Source organism: Harpia harpyja, chromosome 5, assembly GCF_026419915.1.
Source record: "Harpia harpyja isolate bHarHar1 chromosome 5, bHarHar1 primary haplotype, whole genome shotgun sequence".
NCBI classification, from domain to species: Eukaryota; Metazoa; Chordata; class Aves; order Accipitriformes; family Accipitridae; genus Harpia; species Harpia harpyja.
In genome coordinates, this window is record NC_068944.1 from 20,648,541 (window position 1) to 20,671,761 (window position 23,221).

At 35.5% G+C, this 23,221-nt stretch overlaps 1 protein-coding gene across 9 annotated transcripts in view; it reads left to right on the top strand.

The window, feature by feature from the left end:
* ANKRD12 (ankyrin repeat domain 12) overlaps positions 1–23,221 on the top strand; it is a 68,644-nt gene that overhangs the window by 21,038 nt on the left and 24,385 nt on the right. For 6 of the 9 annotated variants that reach the window (XM_052787833.1, XM_052787834.1, XM_052787832.1 and 3 more), the window contains 5 exons: positions 428–565; positions 8,782–8,929; positions 18,628–18,774; positions 20,517–20,717; positions 22,905–23,047. In XM_052787833.1, coding sequence (XP_052643793.1) covers positions 479–565; positions 8,782–8,929; positions 18,628–18,774; positions 20,517–20,717; positions 22,905–23,047 — 726 coding nt within the window. In that variant the 5' untranslated portion in view covers positions 428–478. Of the gene's footprint in view, positions 1–427; positions 566–8,781; positions 8,930–16,144; positions 16,260–18,627; positions 18,775–20,516; positions 20,718–22,904; positions 23,048–23,221 lie in introns of those variants that run through there. The other 3 variants (XM_052787836.1, XM_052787837.1, XM_052787838.1) reach the window with 3 other exon arrangements.

Sequence of the window (23,221 nt, forward strand, 5' to 3'; positions counted from 1 at the left end):
GTTTCCCAGGCTAGAAAGCTTAATTTCTCTTCATAGTGTTACTAGAAATGATCTTGTGCATCTTCCCAGTCTTATTACCTAAACAATGAAGCGAGATACTGAACCAATGAGCCATCAAATACCTGAAAGTGTTAAGTCTGCCAAAGAGGCATGTTAGAAGGATGAGACAGTTCAGCAACTGACTTGGTTTTCTGATGGCACTGTCCCTGGTAGTAGCAATGTTAGACCTTTTGGGTTTTCACCCCAAGGTTTGAGCTGCAGATGAGTGGGATGCTTGGAAGTTAGGTGTCACTGGTCGTCATCTTTTTGGGGGTTGTATTTTGGGGTACTATTCAGCTCTGCTACTATCTGCAGTAACAACATTTGTCCTGAAATGACACTGCAGTGTGTATATTTATGTAAAGTTGTTTGTTTGTTTGTTTTTCAGACACACCATGAACCGACTGATAGAAGATACAGCTAGCTAAACAGCTATAAAATGCCCAAATTTGGGTCTACAAAAGCAGTTCAAGTTGAAAATTCTGACAGTGATAGCACCATGGTGGAAAAACCAACTGCAAGAAAGGTAACAAAATTACATTCACGTCCATTTAATTTCAGTGAAATGAAGAGCATGTGTTCTATCACGATTTTTGTTGCTGTAACGGGAGGAAATAAATATGAATCTGTATTCTGACATCTTTAAGTGCAGGAGAAAAAAGTGTGAGTTTTTACATGGCTTTAACTGTAAATTAAACTAGGGAACAGAATTTATGCCTTTTATTGTAACTTGCAACTTAATTCAAAAGGAAGCTGGATGCATTGGGTTTATTTGATGTAAATTAAATTAGTGCATAGTTTCCATATCTTACTTCATATGAAGACTCTATACACTCACGAGAACAACAATTCATGTTTCATTTAATTTTACAGTGTCTTACTCTCTGTAACAAACACATGAAACATTTCTGAAGGCCTGTGGCAGAGCACAGATGAATGAACAAACACAATTTTCTTATATTCCTTTGTAACACAGGGACTTATTCCCTCTGTTAGGAGGACTTGAAAGCCAAATGCTGCAGAAGGGTTAAGAGTAACTCCTGTACAAGGAAGTCCACTTTAAAAATTGTACAATCCATTTTTGAGTGTTCAAGAATGAAGGAATATGCGAGCTCCAGTAATACTGAAGGGCGGTTTGTTGTTTATAAATGTGAAGTATCCCATCATTTTCAAACTTCTGTAGCCAAGTTGCAAATAAGACATTCTCAGTTTTGTCTGCCTAGTACACTTGTACAGTAGACAAGAAGTTTATCTGTAGTACTAATGAATAACAGAAGGTAGAATAATATTCTGCATTGTGAATGATGAGTTGTATATTGCCCTAAGGAGAGAGAATCCATTTATCTCCCAAATTATGTTTGAAACTGTCTTCTCTGGAAAAGGAGATTGTGTGTGTGTGTGTGCACGTGTGGTCGTGCTTACTGTTACTATTTTGTTGAAGTCTGTATTCTCTGTAAGACCACTTAATGAATGAACATAAGACAGGAAGAGGTTAGAAAATAGGAAAAGATTAGAAGATCCAGCATCTACTTCAAACTGTTTATCTTCCGAAAATGTTTATAGAAAACTTTAGACTTTTTAGTCTCTTCCTAGTTTGCTTTATGGGTCCCAGTAAAGTGAGGCAAAGGTAGTTGTTTTTGCCAGCTGTGATGAACTACTTAGATAAGAAGAGGAAGATAGTGGAGTAAAATGGGGAAAGGAAATTGGCTTACTAGTAAAGGGATGAAAAAATGTTGGGTTTTCTTTTTTTTGTTCTGGTCCTTGTTTGGGATATGGTCAAATTAATTGAAGTGTCATTCAATACTGGGAAAGGGGGGAATGTCTGGGGCCTACAAGCAGCCAGAACAGGAAGGCTATTGCAGTGAAATTTAGTGGTATTAAATACTGCCTTTTTATTTATACACTTGTAAATAGGTTACATTTTGTAAAGATTTTAGGTTATTTATTTAACCAAAAAATATTTTCTGGCTTTATAAATGCATATGATCTTGACACTTCAGTATTTCTGAAAAAAACTTTTGACATGGGAAAATCTTGAACACACAGTCAACAGCTGCTCATGCTAGGAAAACTGGCTTACGTCAAGTTTTTCAAGCTTTATTTGTGTTTATAATTTGAAAAAAAGTTAAAAATCTATAACACAGAGGTTAAAATGAATTTTCATCTTTTGTTCACTTTAATCAAAGCAAAAATAGTGGGTATCCTGGAATGTGCCAATTTAAGTTTTCCTTTTCCCTGTTTCTTTGCTAAAGGTATGGCTTGAAATACTTGGAATGCATTTGTTTGGAGGTTTGAACATATAGAAATAGATTATCAGATTTTTATAGTGCAGATTACTTCCTTCCTTCCTACGCTTTGAATTTTACATAAAAATTGCTCTGCAGTCTGAGTTTTAAAAAAAAAAAAAAAATCAACCAAAATAAAGAGTTTACTTGTGAGGCCCCTTTCCTCCTCCGTTCTCCACCTCTGACTCCCCCTCACCTCCTCTCCCTGTTGCTTGCTGCCATTGTAGAAAAATGGTGCTAGTTGCCAGAGTGGCTGTTGAATCTGCAACCACTGCCAAAGGAACTGCCTTAGCAGTGACCCTTGTGCCCAGTTCAGTATTTGTGGGTTGTCTTGGCACCTTCCTCTCCGGTAATCTCCTGCCTCTGATCTCCATAAACTGTTCCTGCTCTGCTAGCAACAGTAGCAGTTACATCTGCTAAGCCATGTAACCCCCATACCCTGCAATCTCTGCAAAGTTAGGTAATCTTCTGAAACAGAGATGTGTAGCTTTTTTGCCAGAACATTAAAGAAGAATTCATATGAAGATAGGAATAACTCTTTCCAGGGAACAGAGTGAACATGGTATCATTTATTTAACCACCAGGAAATACAGCAAATTTTCATTTGATACAGAAAGGAGTAAATCAATATTTTCTTTTTAATGGTCACATAAAACCCTTTCACTTTCATATTGGTTCAAGTGAAGGTTTGTCCTTAGCTGGTTGCTCTAACAAGGAAATGTTTGTTGTTGAGACTGATCACCAGTACAGGAATTAGAAATATGGACAAATGTCAGATTCTACCTTGCCTGGTATTTGAGATTAAGATGCCAGTGAAAGCAGGATTACTGTGAAAATTAAAGTCTAGAAGAAGATGGAAGTTTGACCAAGGATTTAGGTATGGAGTCACAATGGTGGACTAATCACATTGATACTAAAAAGTAAGCTGATAAACTGCTTGCACTGTTACGTTCAGTCTTGCTCGCTAACTACTTGGCACAATGTATAATGTGAGATCAGAATGATGTAGGGTTTGGTTTGGGGGTTGTATGATGTAAATTGATATATAATATTGAAAACGGGAGCTCCTAAGTACAATTGCAGAATTATTTAAGTGTTGCAGTGAATATTCCTGTATTCATTTTTTTAGCATAATAAATACAGTTTAGTTGTTTTTGTCAGATTTTGAGAAAAACTGAATACATGGTTAAGATGTTAAATAGTCACTTAAACAGTCACACGATCTGTTCTCTAATACATGGACAAGTAATTGTCAGAAGTGTTTAGCTGGCCCTTGAATGATCTGCAATCTTTCCCCTTGTATTAGAAAAAATAGACAAAATATTGCCGAAATGCAATCATTTGGATTCAGCCTAGAAAATTATTTAAAATTCAACAGGCAATAGGGTAAAAGTTGAGTTTGAACAACAGAAAATCATGAAGGCAAATCTGTATTACGTACACAAACATAAAACTCTGAAGTAAAGATTGACTGGGCCAAATCAACAGTGATAATTTTAAATGAAATATCTTTAGGAAGTAGTGGAAATTTCTGTAAAGCAAATAAGGATTTTTCTCAATTTGCAACCGTGAATTTAAAAACAATAGTCTTTGAAGCATTAGAGTTTCTTATGAAAAAGTTATGGATTTGTTAACCTTATGTAATTGATGTAAGGAAGTACTGATGCTACAGCTGAAAGGGATACTAAAGTAAAACTTTTGCTTTACTGGCATTTTGATAGGGAAGTGTCGTGATTAATCTGGAAAATACCTCTTGTTCCCACACTTTTCTCAGTATTGTGCGACCAGTGAGTGACCATTCACTGTGCCATCAGAGATGCCTGTGTCTTTCAGTAGCAAGAAAAGACCCTGGGGTGTTCTACATTCAGATAACTGCAGTGGTCCATAGTACAAAAAATGCATTCTAACTGTATTTTTCATGTAGCTTTGGCTTTTTTTTTCTCTGTATAGTAGTACAGTCAAACCACTTCTGCACTTTGCTTCGTAAACTTGCTCTTAATTGCTTCTGTGTCCACTTTGTATTTGAACTACTTGTGGAGCTTAATCTGTATGACTGTAAATGAACAGAAGACAGGTAATTTAATTGTTGGTGTTCCCTTATGTGTTCATAGATGCATTGTAGGCAGAGGAGGCCTAATGTGAAATAATGTTCATACAAAACAGTGCATCTTACGAATGAACAGTAATATTGAAGGACACCGCTCCCTAAAAAATCCTCATTGTTCTTTTCAAAATAAAAACTGTAATGGCCTAAATACATGGCGTAAGACTATTCCAGTGGTTAATATATTAAGATAAAAGGAAAAACACTTGCAGGATTTGGGTTTCCTTTGGTAGTTGATACAATGTTTAGCTCTTACTGATTGTGCACTCTTAGCTGTTGTCTGAGGAATGTAGTAAAGTTACTGATGAGACTTAATCTTTTGTATTTGTCCAGTGGAAGTTAATGCTTACTATGCTGTTCTAGCAACCAGTGAACAGCTATGTGAATCAGCTATGTGTTCAGGTCTTCTGAGAGCTTAAAAAAAATCATTAGGAATAACATTCCTGTTAATAAGCTGAGTTTATATCATATATGCTTTAGGGTACATGTATTTTTATTTCAGTTGCTCATCTTGGGAGCATAAAATAAATAAAAATGTTGTAAGAGTATGTACAGCGGATAGACCATTTAGTGTTTGCATGAGATATTTTATAAACGTAAGAACATAATGAAATTTTAATTTATCTGAATTTATACTTTAGAACTTACATGGCCAAAACTGAGGAGGTAAATGATAGATATGTGGTCCAAAGGAGAAACACATTTGGGGTTTGTAAGAATTAACTCTCATCTTACAAGAGTCCAACAATAGTGCCCAAAGCCATTTTAATACTGTGCAGAACATGCTTCAGTGTGTAATTATCTTTGATAGGCAGAAAAAGAATGCTTATTCTCCCAGGGCTTAGTACATCTGCTAGATTATATGGCACTGTTGTCTCCTTTTGTGTATTGTCATTGATTGTAGTGGTACCAGACAATAGAGCTGTAATGGGATATCAAGAAATTTTCCAGACTACTGTTTGTTAGCCTTCTGAGACAGTTTCTGTTGAACAGATTAAAAATGTGTTCCTCGTCATAGCACACTAGTATGGTTTTGTTGATAGAGAAAATTCTTCCTTGGTACTACATCCTCCAGTGAGGCATGCATTAAATGTTGAGAAGTGCAAATTCAGTTCATCCATTTGCCCCAGAGTAGAATAAGCTGTACTCTGTTCTTGACAGATGTTTGCCAGACCTTTTCTTGAAAGCCTTGCCTCATGAAATTCCAGTCTCCGTGGGCAGTTTATTCTGATATTTAATTACATTGACTGGCATAGGGTTATATAGTTAATAGAAGGATAAATAAGCTTTCCTTGTCTCCTGTAACCTTTACTTGTCTCCTGTTACAGTCTAAAGCCATTAAATGTTCTCTTACTGTAGTGGACATGGAGAGTCTGTAATGCCTTTTTCTATGCAGCAATAGTTTATGTATCTGAACGTTATCATGTCTTCAGTGTTTTATTTGATTAACAATTTTCACTTTAGACTAATGAACCTCTTCAGAAAGTCCACAGATATTCTAAGTTACAGGTTGCTTTATAAAAGATGTCAACTTTGGTTTAGGTTGCTTCTGTGGATCACACTAAACTAATACATAGACCTATTCATGCTGAATTTTGAACCTTGCATTGGATTCTGAAAAAGAGATGTCCATGCTGTTTCAGTGACCAGGAGCAGTTGGAACAGGGAATACTCACTCTTTAAATCGAAATACCTGTTCTAACCTGCAGGGCTTGCTACCTCCTCTTGCCTGCCTTGCTTGAATTCAACTTGAAGTTGAATCCAGGAGGCTGTTAAGAGTTTTCTGGCTTTTAATATGAGGTCTTGTGATTGTACAGTTAATTATTTTTATCAGTTTGTAGAACCTTGGCTTTATCCTGGCTTTTCCAGTTTTGTTTTGCATTTAGACTGTTTTTCAAATTCACTAGTCATTTTACTTTCCCTTTGCTAGTGCTGTTTGCTTCTCCCTCTCTCCCAGTTGTGATTGTGTCTGCATATCTAATTGCATCTCTATTTCAGCATTGTCACTGAAAATACTAAATAGTATTGACTTTGTACAGACTTCTCAGTTTTCAGTTTCTGTGTATTCTGTGTATAGCCCGTTCTTTCATTTTCAATGCATCTTTAGTTATCTGAAAGTAAGCATTTTGAACTGTCTCTCCTCCTAATTAGATAATGACAAAATTAATATTCAGTGATTATCAAAAAAGTAGTGCATCAGTCATAATATTTAACATAATGCATATATTCAATTTAAGAATAAGAATAAAGGTAAAGCTATCAAATTATTTAAGCAGCTTGTGTCTCTTTGTGAGCATGTACCAATGTATTTTACTGATTAGTACCAAAAAAAGTGATTCTTTTTTTCTACAGAACAAGTTGAAACCAATGTTTCCTGCTTCGGAATTTTAAATTATTTTTAATTGATCCTTTCTATTGCATAGTACCTAACATAAGATAATATTCTAGAGAAAGCAATAAAATTTTAATACCACTTTATCATATTGTGGGAAATTTACATATGTACATATGGGAAGTAATTGGGTCACTTGGAACAAGGGATGAGAGAGCGCTTGGTGAGATTGGGCTGAAGCAAGAAACTTGCATGTGTAGTGGAAGAGATCAGAATGGGCTTAATGGAGTTTGGATCTGCTCTTGGCAACTTATAGATGCATTTACAAATGATAGTTGCGTTTGATTAGCTTCTTTCAAAAGTAATAGCACAGACACTATCTCTCAAGGGCTTAGGGGGTCTTAAGTGTTTTAGATTTTTAGGTTTTCTTGTTCTAGTATGTAAGAAAAAGGCAGTGTGTGTGTGTCTGCGTGCGTGGTTTTGGAAGACGGTTGCTTTTGGTGTGGGGGTTTTATTCTTCATTTTGGTTTGGGGTTTTGGTGTTTGGTTGGTTTGGGTTTGTTGGGTTTTTTTTTCAGGTTTCCAAACTCAGAGTGAAGATAGGCTTTCTCTGTGGGCATCAGCCTTTTACTTCAGGAATTTTTCTGACGTAGACTGATCCCTTCTTTGTGATTTCCCTGGTACAGACATTTGTTTGCTGAAGATTGTAGAGTTTGTTTGCAGGATTTTTGTATTCGCTTCTGCCTACACTTTTGGCAACAGTTTAAACTCAGAGTGTCAGATGATACAATCAAACCTGTGTTTGTTTTTAAAAAAAGGAAAGGCGCCCTTGTGAATAGTACCTTTACTTGGAGTTATTTTCTAGTTTTCCTCTAATCAGAATAAATCTTTTAACTTCTTGCTTCGAAAGTACCAAGGAGCAGCCTTTTGTTTTTCACTAAGTGGCAAGTCAGTGTATGTGCCTCTTCTACTTCTAGAAAATGAATCTGTTAGTGGTTTCATCTGATGATCTGTTAAGAATGATATAAAGCTGGGGAGTTGTGATAGCTGACGTAGCTGGATAATGTGTTTCTGCAGCATGTAATGAGCAGAAAACATTATGTCTCTACATTGCATCTTGATTGCTAGGCCAAAATGTTGGGGTTTGCAGAGAGTTCTCTCAAGCAGTCTTCTCACTAACCTGGTATCTTTTACATACTTTGACCTTCTATATTATCAAAGTAATCAAACATAAGTTAATATTCTGCCCATCCTGGTTTTTCTCTGTTTATCTTAAAGTATAATAATAGTAATTTCCTAACCTCATTCTTTTGCTTCTATTTTAGTAATCTTTTCATTGTCATCTCTAGAGGTCCATTTGTTAAAATAAGTTTTTTATAAGCTAAAAACCCCAGATTTATGCAACTAAAAATTCCAAATAGCTTGTACCTATTTTTTCTAAATTTTATACCAGTTTAAAAAGTTTCTTTGTAGATTTTCTAAGTTCTTTGTAAATTTTGCTTTAGAAAATGAAACACTACACTATTATTCTTGTTGAAATAGAAAGGGAGTTCTTTATGGATGGATTACAGGGTGGGGGTGGAGGCAGGGGAGGATTGTTAGCGGTTTTTTTGGCTGTTACTGTGTTACTATTGACAGTCTGAATTGCAGTGTGGGCTTTTAATGTGCTTTTAATGTGATTATTATGTTACAGTGAGGGAAGGAAATTGGGGTGGTTGCAAATTCTTGTCCAGTTTGTGTTGTTCCTTTGCTTATTAATCAAGGTTCTAATAGTGAACAGCAGTTCTACAGTGATGTATCTGGAAGTAGAAATAACACAGAGATACTGCTTTTAAAAAGAAAGAAATGCCATTGATTATTTTTAGTAAGGTTACTTTAAAAGTTTTTGAATAAACTATGTAATACACATACTTACACACATGCACATACATTCTTGCATAGCAGTCTTTTCCATCTGTATACATTATAAGACTATTCTGCTTTATGCAAAAATTACTTAGTATACTTTTTATTTATATTAGAGCAAGGACAAGATTGCATCCTACAGCAAAACTCCAAAAGTGGATAGGAGTGATGTGGGGAAGGAGATGAAAGAAAAGTCTTCCATGAAACGTAAACTTCCTTTTACTATTAGTCCATCCAGAAATGAAGATCGCAATTCAGACACAGGTAGAACCTTTTTATTTCCTTAACTAATTATTTGTTGGTAAAATACTTCCTAACTTAATTAATTGTATATTATGTATTTATATTGATTATTTTTTCCCTATAAAAAAAGGATACTAAGTACAAAAGTTGTTTGCTTGCTTCTGATTGTTGTGTCTCAGTCTGACAGGCTTTCATCCTATCATTAGCAAGAGGTAGCTTGCCAGCATAGTTTATCTACATTTTCCAGTTGTTCTTAACCTCATTCGTTTGGTTCTATTTTAGTAATAAATCTTTCTTTTCATTGTCATCTCTAGAGGCCCTTTTGTTTAAATAAGTTAACTGATGAAAAGACATGTAAGTGCCTTGATTTGAGACACAGCTATCAGCCTTTCATAGCCTTTTTTGGGGAGGGAGAGTGGGAAAGATTGGTAGATGTACTGTCCTCCATATAGAAGAAAAGGTTGCTAAGGTTATGGAACTAACTAAACTAGCCATGGAGAGTGAACTTTTCTTTCAGTCTAAGTTCCTATGATCTGTTCAGGATACCTTTTCTGGACAGGCTGGTAGTTCTTCCTAACTTAAGCATATTCTATCAGAACTGATTTCAAGATTTCAAAATACCATTCTTAACATGGCTCTTTTCAAATCAGGATGGAGGGATCTGGATGTATTCCAAGAGTACAGTTATCTCTGAGTCTAGGCAATTAGTTACCTATGTCATAGTTCAGTAATAGTTCTGCTGGTAGCAAAACAGTATCTGTGCCCTCTGGAAGGCCACCAAAAGGCATGTTCCCCAAATTTCTCAGAGGCTCAGTACTACAGTTTCTTATACAGTGCTCGTTGTACGTTTGAATATTTTCATAAACAGGTAATTCCCTTAATATGCTTAGATTTAAATGCAAGATAGAAGTATATACCTCAGTACATGTTTAATTTTTGTCCAGGATTGATTTCATGCAGAATATTTGGCTCCTGGATATGACACACACATTTTTGTTACTGTAAAGAGAATATGGTATGAAATCCAAATTTGAAATAGTCACATTACAAAACAATATTCTTGGCTTTAGATCTCTGTTTTCAGTGGTTTTACAGAATTCTAGAGTCTTGCACTGTTCGTGATACCGCTTGATTCTGAAAAGACCGTGTATAAATTAGAAGTATGCTCCCAGAATCTGCTTTATTAAATTTATTAGACCCTAACTATTTTCGTAATGGAAATTAATATGTTTAGAAGTAATATTTAGCACTTATCTAATGTTTTCTGTGTTGAAAATCTTTTGTCATCTCTCACTACCACCATCAACTTTAAATAATTCATTGTCATAGCATCTTGTAAGGGAATGTAATTTTTTGTTTCTCTTGCTATAGCATCTATTGTCACAGTTGCCACAAACAAGATGGATTATTCTAGGCACTTAGACATGCATAAAAAGACAATGCACACACTACAAAATCTTTTTATTACAAGTTGTAGTAGGGAGATGAAATAAACAGTTCAAGGAGGGGCAATAAATACTTAATATAACAATAGAAGGCACATAGCTTTTTAGCTGCTGTGTGGCAAACATCACAGTTTGTTGTCCATTCATTACTGCTGAGGTAAGGAGGTAAGAAGGTAAGAGCAACTACCCCATTTCACAGATGAGGAACTTGATACATAAGCTTTCCAGAAACTTTAGAGGCAGGAGCATTACTAGGATGAAAAAACAGTTCTTCTAATGCTGATTCTGTACCTCACCAATTAGAGTAGACCAGTGGGAATTAACCACTTAGATTGGTGCCAGGTTTGTCACTGGGGTGGATTAGGACTGACGTCAGTGATCATGAAATGCAGTGCTGCTTCTGAAAAAAACTTGGCATTATACATTGAAAAGGTTTGCCATCACTGGACTAAACTTACCTCTGACAAAAGTGTCTCCCTGCTAACTATGTACAGAGAATGGCAAATGTTGTTTGAGAAGGTAGAAGGTAAGTTTTTGGAGGTGAAAGTGTAACCGGAGACAGAGGGCAAAAGAAGAGGTGATGAAAAGCTTCTCATCAGCTAGTAGTGCTAGTGTTTAAAAAAAAAAAAAACAAAAAACCCTAATAAATAAAATCTCAGTTTTCTTCTGATACTTTGTGAAAATCTGTAGTGGTATTCTAGGGAAGTGGTCAAAGGTTGTGTATATAATTCATAATTGAAGAGATTCTGAAAAAATATGTGGTACTACTCCATTCTTCCCACTGTCAATTACAGTTCCAGGATGTATTTTATCCTTTCCTGACAGTTTTATTTTTAATAGCCTTCCAATTTTTTTTTTTCAGAGTTCAGAATAGCAAAATGTTCTTAATGCTTTGCTAAATAGTTTCTCTGTAACAGATAAGACCATTGAGTTTGATTTTCAAATGTTTTTAAAGATTTACGGTCTTTTAAAAATGTGTCTGGGTGAACAAAATCAAGAAATGCCATAAAAAGTGGCTCTAGGATAAAAAATTCCATTTAATTAATAGTTTAATTTAATAAATGGTTTATTTCCAAAATACATGATAGGGTTGCTAGCGAGTTGTAGAAACTCCATGATAATTGGGTTTTGTCCTGTTTAGGCGGGTAAATCAGTCAAAGAATGGGAATACCTAATTCTTAGAGCTTTACGTCATTAGAGCTGTCTCAGTTCTATCTCCAGAGTATTCATTCATAAACTAAGATTTTGTCTTTTTTGCTTTATTTTTGTGAAAATTGCCCCCTGCAATTCCATCTCTTGCTCCTTTTTGTGGTGGTTTTTTTTTTGGTTCCGGTATTGTCTAGAAACTGTAAATAATAATGAACATGGACAGCCAAACTGAATGTTAACTTAATTTGGAAATAATTTTTTAAATTTGATTCCTACAAAACTATATATAAAGTAAATTTTACACCCAGTCAGTTTTGGCAGGACTGAAATCAAGCAGCATTTGTAGTGTCCCATAAGAGCCTAGAACAATTCTAGCCCTCCTGTTTATCTAAATTTAGATTTAAATCAATGTTTTTGCCTAAGAAACTGCTGCAATAAATTAGTATTAAATATTTTCAGATTTAGCCTTTAGGTTACTTTCTTAATAATTTCATACTGGTTAGGACTGAGTCCAGTTGCCTAAATGTAGTCATGCAATGCCAGTTGAGATGCCTGCAGTAGCTGAGGAGTCTGCAGAGAGCTGAAAGATAATGCGAGTGACAGGAGACCTGTGGCCTTCTGAAGAGGCCAGTGGGACAACAACAGCACCTGAAATGGCACTAAGTAACCTGTCTATAATCAACAGCATCCTATTCTTAGTTTCTTTTGTTGTGCAGGGTTGTGTCTGTTAAACTGTCCTGGTTTGGATGGCTATCCTAAACTGAGGGCTCTGTTATCACATCCCCATTCTTTGACCAGAGCAACCACAAAAAGCTAATATGATATATGCATACTCCAGTCAAATTTGTTTATACTGCAAATTTTGCAGTATAGCTTTAACCCTTATTTAAGTTAATCTTATGAAGGATTCTACGATACACAAGCTTTGATTAAGACTGGTGGAATGGATGGTGGAAGAAGAAGCATTTTTCATACCTTTTTTAATAAGTTCTCTGATTTGAAGTCTCCCAATCCAAAACCATAATTTGATCGAAAGGCCATCCCTTATTTAGACTACTTAATTAGCATTATTTAAATGTTGTTAATTTATTTAATTAATCTGGTTATTTTTAAATAACCTCTGATGTGGTTATCGAAATAAGAACAACAGGCAAGTGCTGCTTTTGCAAAGGACAAGTTTGTTTGCCTTCTCCACCTTATTAGTCTGAAGAGAGAAATTTGAATTTTTGATAATAATAAAACATAACTGCAGATCAGAAGAATCTTTTTATCGTGAAGATAAGCATAGGCTTTTTGTTTGGGTTTTTTTTTTTTGTAGTCTTGTTACATAGTTTATTATTCAGGAAGAACTACAAGAGTTACAATTACACTGAGTGTGCTAACTTGTTGATCTTTCCTTGGAAATTATGTTCTCTGGATTTTCTGTTCATGGTAGCACCTCAGTTTTGTTTTCTGACCCCTTCAATTTCTGTCTTTAAAGTAGTCCAAACAGGAACAGTCATATTTCTTTTAGCATTTAATTGACATCCAGAAGAGCAAAACAACTGACCTCTTTATATTCCATGTGTACATTATAGTTACACAATTTCTATACTTGTGCTTGCCATAGTTACAGAGGTTAGTGGGGCTGTTAAAGGGACTGTGTACACACTGGTACTGGTTGTTGGATTTGGACTTGCTGTTGAACTATTACAAGTTTCCTTAACTGTCGTTTGGGCTAGAGGCAGGAAAGTGGAGGTAGTTTTGTGTGTGTGTATGTGTGTGTTGGTTTGGTTAAATAAATATGCCATAAACTTGATTAATTAGGTATCAGAATAGTACCTTGATATCTCTGCAGTGTACAGTATACTGTGAGGTCTCTTCATCACATTCTAATCTTTCTTTCACTAAGGCTAGGAAGCAGCAGTCAATCATGATGTGTTTGTCTTTAAAATAACTTCAGTCAGATTACTGCAATCCCACAGATCTCAGTAACTCTGTCTGTCTTAACTTCATCATCTACAGAATTGATCATCTTGACCTGTCTTCTACAGTTGTTGGTAATAAGCATATTAGTCTTTTGTTGTATATCACTCAATCTTATAACTTCTTTAGAAGCATTTATTTCAAGCAGTTCATATTTTAGCTTCGTATGGTCCTATTTCTTAATCCTGTTATTCCTTACAATTTGCGTTGTGATAGGAGTTTTACGTGAAACCAGAATATCATGAGCTGTGAAGTTTGAATTTGGTCTTTTTGCTTTATTTCCTTTATCCACTAAGGTTGTTATTTTACCAAATGGAATATTCTGTTAGTTTGGCATGATGTATTTTGAGAAATCCACGTTACATTATTTAATAATTTATTTTCCTAAAACATTTACAAATTCTCAGTCAAGTAATTTCTAATTTGTCCAAATAATAATAAAACAACCCCCAGATAAATTATTGGTTGCCTTGGGACATAATCTGTCGTGTGTAAGTTCCCCTAAAATAATCACCGGTGATTCTGATGTTTCTTGTGCCAGTACATTTAAGTACTATGAGTGAATTTCATGAAGCTTTGCTACAAATAAATGCAAAACAGTGATTTAGGTGCATTTGAGCACAACTTGGCTATTTTTAAATACTTTAAAAAAAGTCTTGGGTAAAAAGCTTACATTGCAAAAGGAAAATCTTAACAGGAATGTTGTCCAGGTAGATTTGGCTGCATATTATGAAGGTTATTTAATAAAGGTAATTGAACATGAAGCCGCTTAAAGAGATTTATTTTTTTAGTAACAAGAAATTCCCTGATGTTCTGTTTCTAACTGCTGAAGAACACCAAAAACTGACAAGGAAGTGAACGTAAAAGAAGATATTTGTATTCCATAGGCTTTGAAAACAAAATGCTCAAAATCTAAAAAACCCCCACAAACTCATTGAATTTAACAGTCCATTTTTTTACATGAAATTCCACCTAAACTTAATTTCTTAAACTGATATTATTCCTCTATTAGGGAAGTTATTACTGTTCAAATCGTATAAACGTCAAGTACACAGCTGTGAAAAGTTTTCTGTTACCACAAGATAAAGAATATCTGAAAAGTCAAAGTTCCTGAACATTGAATTGGTCTTCTCCTGCTAAATGTAGTTTCCTGCATGATGATATTCTCGGAGCAGTGAAAAAAAAAAATCTTATAATATATTCTGCAATAATCATAATGGGGATTCCCAATAATTTATAAGAATTTTTCTGTGGATTTGTGTAGCTTTTTTATCAACAGTTGCATGGTTGTTTTCCTTGGATTTAAAAAAACCCCAAAACATAGTTTTTGACTACCTATTTTATTTATTTATTGATTTATTGCTGTCTAAAAATTTCACTTCTATATGCCCTACTCCTTTCCATTTGCTTCCTTCCACCCTTTTTGTCCTATGTTTAGGACGTGCATACACATGAGATCTCAGAGGGGAAAAGCAGTAGTCTCTTACAGGACGTACTCCAGTAAGTGGATGATCAGGTGCATCTGCTGTGGTCCTGAGACTTTTTTTTTTTTTTAAGTTTGTTGTTGATCATATTAATTTTCTGTATTAAACTGTTTAGATTTACTGAAAACACATATGAAGTCTCACATAAATGTTAATAAAATCGTGTCTTTTTTTTTTAAGCGTATAAGGGTATAATTTTAAGTGTTAAGGGCATAATTACAGTATAACTTGGTGAGAGCAGTTGTATTCTTATTTGGTACTTTTAATTGGTAAGGTCTAGAAATGCTTTGCAAACACTGTGTTAATAAAGAGTAATACAAGAATAATTTGCCCCACCACTGAAATGCGTTGGAATATGTAGGGGAGGATCTTCATGTTTGACAACACTAAACATGAGGTGGGGTAAGTTGCACTCATTTACTTAGTAGGCTTTTCTAACAAAATGATTAAAAAAAAGAAACTAAACCAAACCCCAAAACCCAACAGATAAAAATACCTGGAAAAGTACACTCTATAGTAAAAAAGTAAAAGCTAGATCATCAAAAGATGTATTTCCTTTATTTTGATGTATTATTTTCTCAAGCTGAGTATAGCTATAAAATTGGAAGAAATAATTCTGAATGGAAATGAATGTGTTTTTCAAGAAAAGAAGCATGAGCAGTAAATAGCATAAGCTAAGAAACAGCAGATCATGGCAGACAAACTGAAATGTGTTGTTTTGATGGAAGGACTAAATTAGTCAATGAAGGGTATACTACTGTACATTATCCTTGGAGAGGATATTTGCAGTGAAAAGTTGAAAGTACAGTTTCATTGTAGGTTTTCTTTAAATTTTCCTATGGAGATGTTCTACCAACAGGGCAGTAGTGTTGATTTGGATATTGAATGTATTTTTAGATATTCAGGAGTATGAGATGCATGCAGTTTAGAAAAATCTCATCAATTACTTCTGTAAAAGGATCTTGTTTCCTTTTTAAACATGATGGATAAATTTGCAGGGTTTTTCTAATATGTACATAGGTCTGTAGCTTTCCATTCTTTAAATAGACTTGCTCATAATTGCTTAGTCTGTAAAATCATGTATTTCTTATTTGGTCACTTTGGAATTCACGATGTGCACTATTTATGTGCCTTCCTCTGCCTCAAGAGCATTGCATTACTAGAGCCTGTGTACGCAGTCAAGCTTAGAAGATGAGATCTAGAGAAGGCTAGGAAGGCAGAAAATGAGTTGAGAAGAAATGAATGACACAAGGAGGGCCACAGAGAGGGCCTAAGGCAGAAGTGGAGAAAATCAAAAGATAAAAAAGGGTCAGTTTGGGGCTTAATGAAACAGGGAATGGTACATGGTTAGGAACCTCAAAAGGACTTAAGCTTCTAATTTGTAATTTTTGTTAATTGTTGGCTCTCTGCAGTAGGTTAGTAAAGTTTGCCTCAGTGGAGTCTTCTGTTTTAAGATTTTCTGCTTTTGCAGATGACAGATTTTTTTTGTTTTTAAAATGAAGTTTTTATACAGGTGTTTAAGGTTGAGATTTAGGACAGGAAACTGGCAGACCACTATAATCATAGGGATAGTAATAAAAATAAAATCCTCCCCCAACCTTGACTGTAGCTTAATTGCATTTCCACTTTTTTTTAGTATGGCCCAAAATACTAAGATTAACTAAAACCGGATGAACAGTGCCTCATCAGGTGGTAATCAGTCACAGTGAGAATAAGATGAAATAACTTATTACACAAAGAGCTGAAAAGATCAGTGTGGCAGCCAGGCTTATTTAACCAATAGTAACAACCCCCAACCAAGCCTCAACCAATTCCCAGCCAAATTCTAGTATGGCTGAGTCTGATTAATCAGTCCAACATCTTCCCCCGGCTCTGCCTCCCTTTCATTTATTACATATTCCCCATTGTAATTTTTAGATCTCAGCTTTGTTTCATGTTCTTGCTTGCTTTATGGAGGTTAGCACATCAGCCAGCCACAGAGGAGAAAGCAAGCAGTAGACATCCTTACTGAATTCTGTCCCTATCTTTGTGGTTGGTAGTCCAGCCTGGAGGGTGAGTTGGGTTTACTCATGACTGTAGGGTTCAGAGTCCTGTTTGGCTGCTTAAAGGCCTTTTGGGAAAGGTGGCTGGTAGGGAAGCTTCCAAAAGGAGAAACTCTGGTAGAGTGAGCAGGATCTCTGGAAAAGCTAATACTGAACCTGGGCTTTTAAGAAGACAACCAAAGGAATTATTTGCTCAGAGTTTGGAGATGTTGTTTTTGTTGGTTGAATCTGTTAGAGTACTCTTCAGACCATTCCTTCTTGACACTGGCAGTTAGAAATTTTTTTTAACTCTTTCAAAAATTTTAATTCCAAGTCACCAAATATGTGACTAAGGTTTCTTAAGCCATCTTTTACATCCAGTGCATTCATATTCAAGTAGTAATCTTGGGGGCTTTGAAGAAAAAGGTAAACATTAGATCTAACGTGTAAGTAATGTAAGCTGCTTACAAAATATAAAATGTTGAATTTGATAAGAACTTGTTAAGATGAAAAGAGCAGTTGCCTGGAAAGATGAGATAATTACAGAAAATGAATGATCTTCACTACACATAAATGCAAACTAATATGTCTGTAGAAAATACAGTTAAACAATAATGACCAGGTAGGGAGATCTATGGAAAACAGTTATACCAAAAGAAATTTGATGCATTGAGAGTTTGTACTTGTTTGATGTTAAGGTTGTTAAATACTGTTCCAGTTAAAAGTGATTTAGTCAAAGTCACTTAATCACAAATCAGTTGTTTTCTATCATACTTTAATCTAAATGTCTGTGTTTGGTTTAGGAGACCTTTATACAGAAAAACGAAGGAAGAACTTTTGAAAAGGATGGAAGACATAGACCAAAGTTTCCAAATTACACAAATAAAATTCTAGTTTTTAAATTTGTTAGATATTAAAAAGTTGTCTCATTTCAGAGCACATTTAACTAATCTGAAGATCTGTGGGAGTTTATAGGTACTGAATAGCTTTAGAAATGACCTCTTTATTCAGATGTGTAATTTTAGCTCCTGGTTTAAATCTTGGACATGAAATACTAAACTACAGTAAATATGCATAAAAGGAAAGAAGTTATGTATATAAAATAGCTGTATATTTTTGAAGGATATGAATTTTGGAGAAGAAATTGCTTTAAGGTGAAGTAACAGGATGAGTTTGAGAGAAACAATCTTTTATCCAATTACCTAACAAATATCAGTATTAAAAAGTCTTTTCCTAATTTTTAACGTGGCGTCTTGAGAGAAGTAGAATAGAGCACAGTCTTGAGTCGGTATTCAGGGCTGAAAGTTGACTAGCTGATCTTACAGAATTTTTTTAAGCGCCTGACTTGATTCTCTGAAAATTAAAGTTGTGACATACACAGTCTTCCTGCTGTGAAACAGGATTTTCATCTTTTAGAATTTTTTAGTAATCCTCCTTACAGCTTACTTAAGTGCTTTAACTCAGCAGCTTATTATCCTGATATGATTAGAACAGGTAATCAGAACTGATGCAAATGCAGCAAATTAGAGATGCAGTTTCTGTTTTTCATCTCCTGCCACCAATCACCAGTTCACATACCTTAAAATGATGTTTTATTTCTAGAAAAATGCTCTAATAGAACAGCAGTTTCAGTTTTTAAATGTTAATATTTCCAGAGAAGGAAGGTCCGGAGAAAAAGAAAATGAAGAAGGATGCTGGAAATAAGAAATCAACACCAGTTAGTATTCTTTTTGGTTATCCTCTGTCAGAGCGCAAACAGATGGCACTTCTCATGCAGATGACAGCAAGAGACAACAGTCCAGGTGATCTTACAAAGTTAACAGCTTTCTTCCTTCTGCCTGTTTAATTCTACCCCAATCAGAATATTCTGAACCCTGCTGGTTTTCAACAATCCGTTTTTTATTGAAAATTTTTTAAATTATTCGTAATTCTGGTAAAACTATTGTGCATTGACAGGTAATTTGATGAAAAATTCTTGACCTTCTCTATTTATGCGCAAAGATTTGCATTATGATAGCTGTAAAACCTGAAAATCTCTTTTCTTCTTTTGATTATTTTTGCCTCTCAAACACCGTTCCATATACATTAATTAAAAACTGAAATACTCTGTTTTTTGTGAAGTTTAACTACTGTCTCATTGCCTCCATTTGGAGTAGAATTTTAATTAGAAGAAAACTGGATTGTCTCCTTGGGATTTAATGGGAGAGGAGAGACACCTTGTTTTTTAATTCAGAATTTCAAGCTTTCCTTGATCCAGTTGTATTTAAAAAATCTTCATGTATGTATATGTTTTACCCATGTAATGTTTTTACAAATTTGGCATTTAAAAGTGAATGGCTGGGTTTTCCTTAAGAATTTGGTGTTAGTTATCTAATCTTTTACTATCCTGCTATGTTAAAAACAAAATCTACGTAGAGAAACACAAGACAATTTCATGGCAGGAGGATCTTTAAAAAGCTCCTTGGATTTTGGAATACTTTGTGGGTGAAATAAAAAATATTCTTTAGTCTCTCTTGCTGGGGAAGTCTACCCCATATATGAAAACCCTTGAGTCCCTGGATCTTGGATATGTTCTCAGTTGCTTGAGAGATTAAACTCAGGGAATCATGACAATGGAAACAGCCGGACCGGTACGCTCTAGCTCCCTGTTGCGCATCATAAAAGTGGCAGAAGAATTTGGGGTTTCCAGGCTCTCTTCTTTCCATCAAACCACTAGAAACATTGCCTGAAGTATTGCATACTTTTATTTAAACTGTTACTGAAATAGAACCAGACTGCCTTGGTTAGGGATTCCACTTTTAATTAATAGACACACTTCAATAGAATAATATTTGAAGGGAAATATTTTAGCTAGAATTCTATGATTTCAGTATATATTTATATTCATAAAGCACTTTGTTGTCAGAAGCTTATATTCTATCAAGTATATTAATAACTTTAATTACAGAAGATAATATTTGAACTGACACCCTGTAACCAAAGACTACCAGAAAAATACAGTACAGGCTGTCTTACTGCAGTTTCTCCTTTTGTGTAAATCTGCCTTTGTGGCTTCCCTATTTTTGAGAATATTTTGAAAAACTTTAGTAATAGTAGTTTACTGTTCAGTCTACCCAAAAACATTTGTGGTGGCACAACTGAGAAAGTGCAGGGAGTACAATGCACAACCAATATCTGTAAACTGGCATACCACTACATAAAAATACAGTGGAAGTATGCTGGAGGAAGGGTTAGCAGGGTAGGTACTGATCTGCATGGTGATGCTTTGTCTTGTTTCAGCAGAATTTATACCAGAGTATGTGAACCTTGTATTTTGTATAGACTTCATCTGTCCTTGAAACCTACTTTAAAAATAGTGAGACTTTGCAAAACACCCTTTTGTGCATTGCAAAAGAGACATTGTATTGATACATGTGAAATGTCAAATACATCGCTTATTTAAACATAATTATTCACTGGTAATAGTAGTCTTTGAATACAATTGTTAGATGAAGTAAATATAGTGTTAAATAACTTAGTTACCATTTAAAAACTTATTTTGTAGATTCTGCCTTAAATCATCCCTTACAAACAACACCAACACAAAAGAAAACTCCAAGCTCCTCTTCAAGACAAAAAGACAAAGTTAACAAGAGAAATGAACGAGGGGAAACTCCTCTACATATGGCAGCAATTCGAGGGGATGTTAAACAGGTTAAGGAGCTAATCAGTTTAGGTGCAAATGTGAACGTAAAAGATTTTGCAGGTAAGTTGATATGTGTTCTCTTAACTGTATGAATTAAATATTACTGCTGAAGTTGTCAGAGGTTTAATTTCAAGCAAAGGAAAAAGAGGAATTAATTCACTACTTCCCATTGGCAGGCAAATATCCAGCCAATTCCTGGGAAGCAGGGCCTCAGCAGGTGTAATGGTTGTTTGGGAAGACAAATGCCATAACTACAAACCCCCCCCCCCCCCCCCCCCCCCCTTCCTTCTCCTTTCCCTGAGCTTTCATTGCTGACCATGACATTGTATGGTATGGAATATACCTTTGGTCAGTTTGGGTCAGCTGTCCTGGCTGTGTCCCCTCCTAACCTCTTGTGTGGGGGGAGGAAGAGAGAAAGCCTTGACACTGTACAAGCACTGTTCAGCAGTATCCAAAACACTGGTGAGTCACGAACACTGTTTTAACCCCAAATGCAATGCACAGCACTGTATGGGCTGCTATGAAGGAAGTTAACTTTGTAACTTCATCCCAGCCTGACCTAGTACAGATACTTAACTAATTTTAAAGGCAGATGAATGTATGAGGGGAATGGCTCAGAGCTGGTTCTGAGAATCAGTTGGGAGCAAGTAGTTGCAGACTTCATTCAGAACTCTGGAGGAGGTGTTTGGGATCAAGTGAGATACTTTTCCATTGGTAATCCAAAGTGAGAAGCAGAGGTCGCTGAACTTCAAAATCCTGCACAGAAGAAGTAGTCAAGAAGAGGGGGAGGATTTGAGCAGTGATTCATGAGTGGAGAAAAATAAGAATTTAGGATCCAGTGAAGTTTAGAGTTTTTTAGCTAAGAATTTGACAGAACTAAAGGAGCAGAAAATGAATTGGTAATGGAGGAGGTAATCCTGCTCATGGGATATCTCCTAGAATGATACTGCCGTGTGAGAACAAGAGTAAAGAAACAGATGTTGAGAACAAGTCAGGACTAGAGTTGGCACGCCAGACATTGTGATAGGATAGAAAGGCAAAGCAGTAAAACATGGAGAAGAATGAATTTCGGGGAGAATTAATAAGGGGAAAGAAGACAGGGATCAGAGGGCTGACAGCAGAAGGGTGTCATGATTGTGGGTGAGTGGGAAAAGGTCAAATGCCAAGAAAATGGAGAGAAGGAGGTGGTAGCCAGGCAGTGTTGGAAGTGAGTGACCGAAGTGATAACTGCAGAGGAAATCTAGTATATGAAGATCAGGAAGAAGTGTTTTGCTGTAGAATAAAGTAGAAGCTTTTTTTTTTCCTTTAGCTTTTTTTTTTTTTAATTTAAATGAGTAGCAGGTGAGAAGTTGAGTGAGAGATGAAGGTGAGAAGTCACCTTACTGGGGGATTAGCTAAGTTAGGGGTTTCTTGTACCTCCTCTTCATGGACATACAAGACCATTACTGATTAGACACAGAGTTCAAGTGAATAAACTCTTCCAGACTTGCACTGGTTATATGGGAAAGAAAAGTTGAATGCCTTGCCAAAACTGGGCTTTGAGAAGGCATCAACAGCAGGCTAGAAGTTCAGGGCAGCTATGAAGTAGAAGGCATCAAGTTGAGGAGAAGAAACAGAGGTAAGGAATATAGTGTGTGTGGGTTGACCATCATCTTCAGTTGAGGCTCTGCTACAAAAAATGAGCACTGAACTTCAGATTATCAATGTGGAAATAAAATTGCTAAAAATGACCAATATTCTAGGAAATATCAAGAATAAGTTCTCCACCAATATTTATTAATAGCTTGGTATCTAGTCTAATAGCTGCTGAATGTTATTAGTGATTCCTGCTACATGTTCAGTGGCTCTAAAGGAGCACTGGTTATGATAATTTGCTATACTTAGTCTTTCCAATAGTGTGGTTTTCAAACTGTTTCTATATAGAATAATGTTATTTATATATACCTAACACTGTGTTCAAATGCTCACTAGTCGAAGAATTTCTAATGTGTTTAGCCTGGGGATTTTGTGCCAGATTTTTTTCTGTGTTCAATTTAATCACAGTAAAATCACAGTAAAATTTGGAATTTGGCATGAGGTTTGAAGTTGATAAAGCATGTTATTCATCAGATGGATGGCATTATCTTCCTGCCAACTACTGTGTGTAATTTGAAATGTTTCAAGGCAATAGAGATCTATAGCACAGGAGGAAAAAACAAACTTAAATCTTTGACCTTTCAAACTTACACTTACCCCTTTTCACTATAGGTTGGACACCACTGCATGAAGCTTGTAATGTCGGTTACTATGATGTTGCTAAAGTCCTGATAGCAGCAGGAGCTGATGTGAACACACAGGGCTTGGATGATGATACGCCACTTCATGATTCTGCTAGTAGTGGGCATAGAAACGTGAGTGTACTGGGAGAGTGGGAGGGGAGTAAATAAGTAGTTTGAAATGCTCAGTCTTTAGAACAAATCCAAACTGTCATGATTGCTGTCATATGGTTTTATAATTCTGCTTCTGCTGTTTTGGGGGCATCTTAAAGTTGTTTTGGTTTTCTTTGATTCATCTTGCTTTTCATT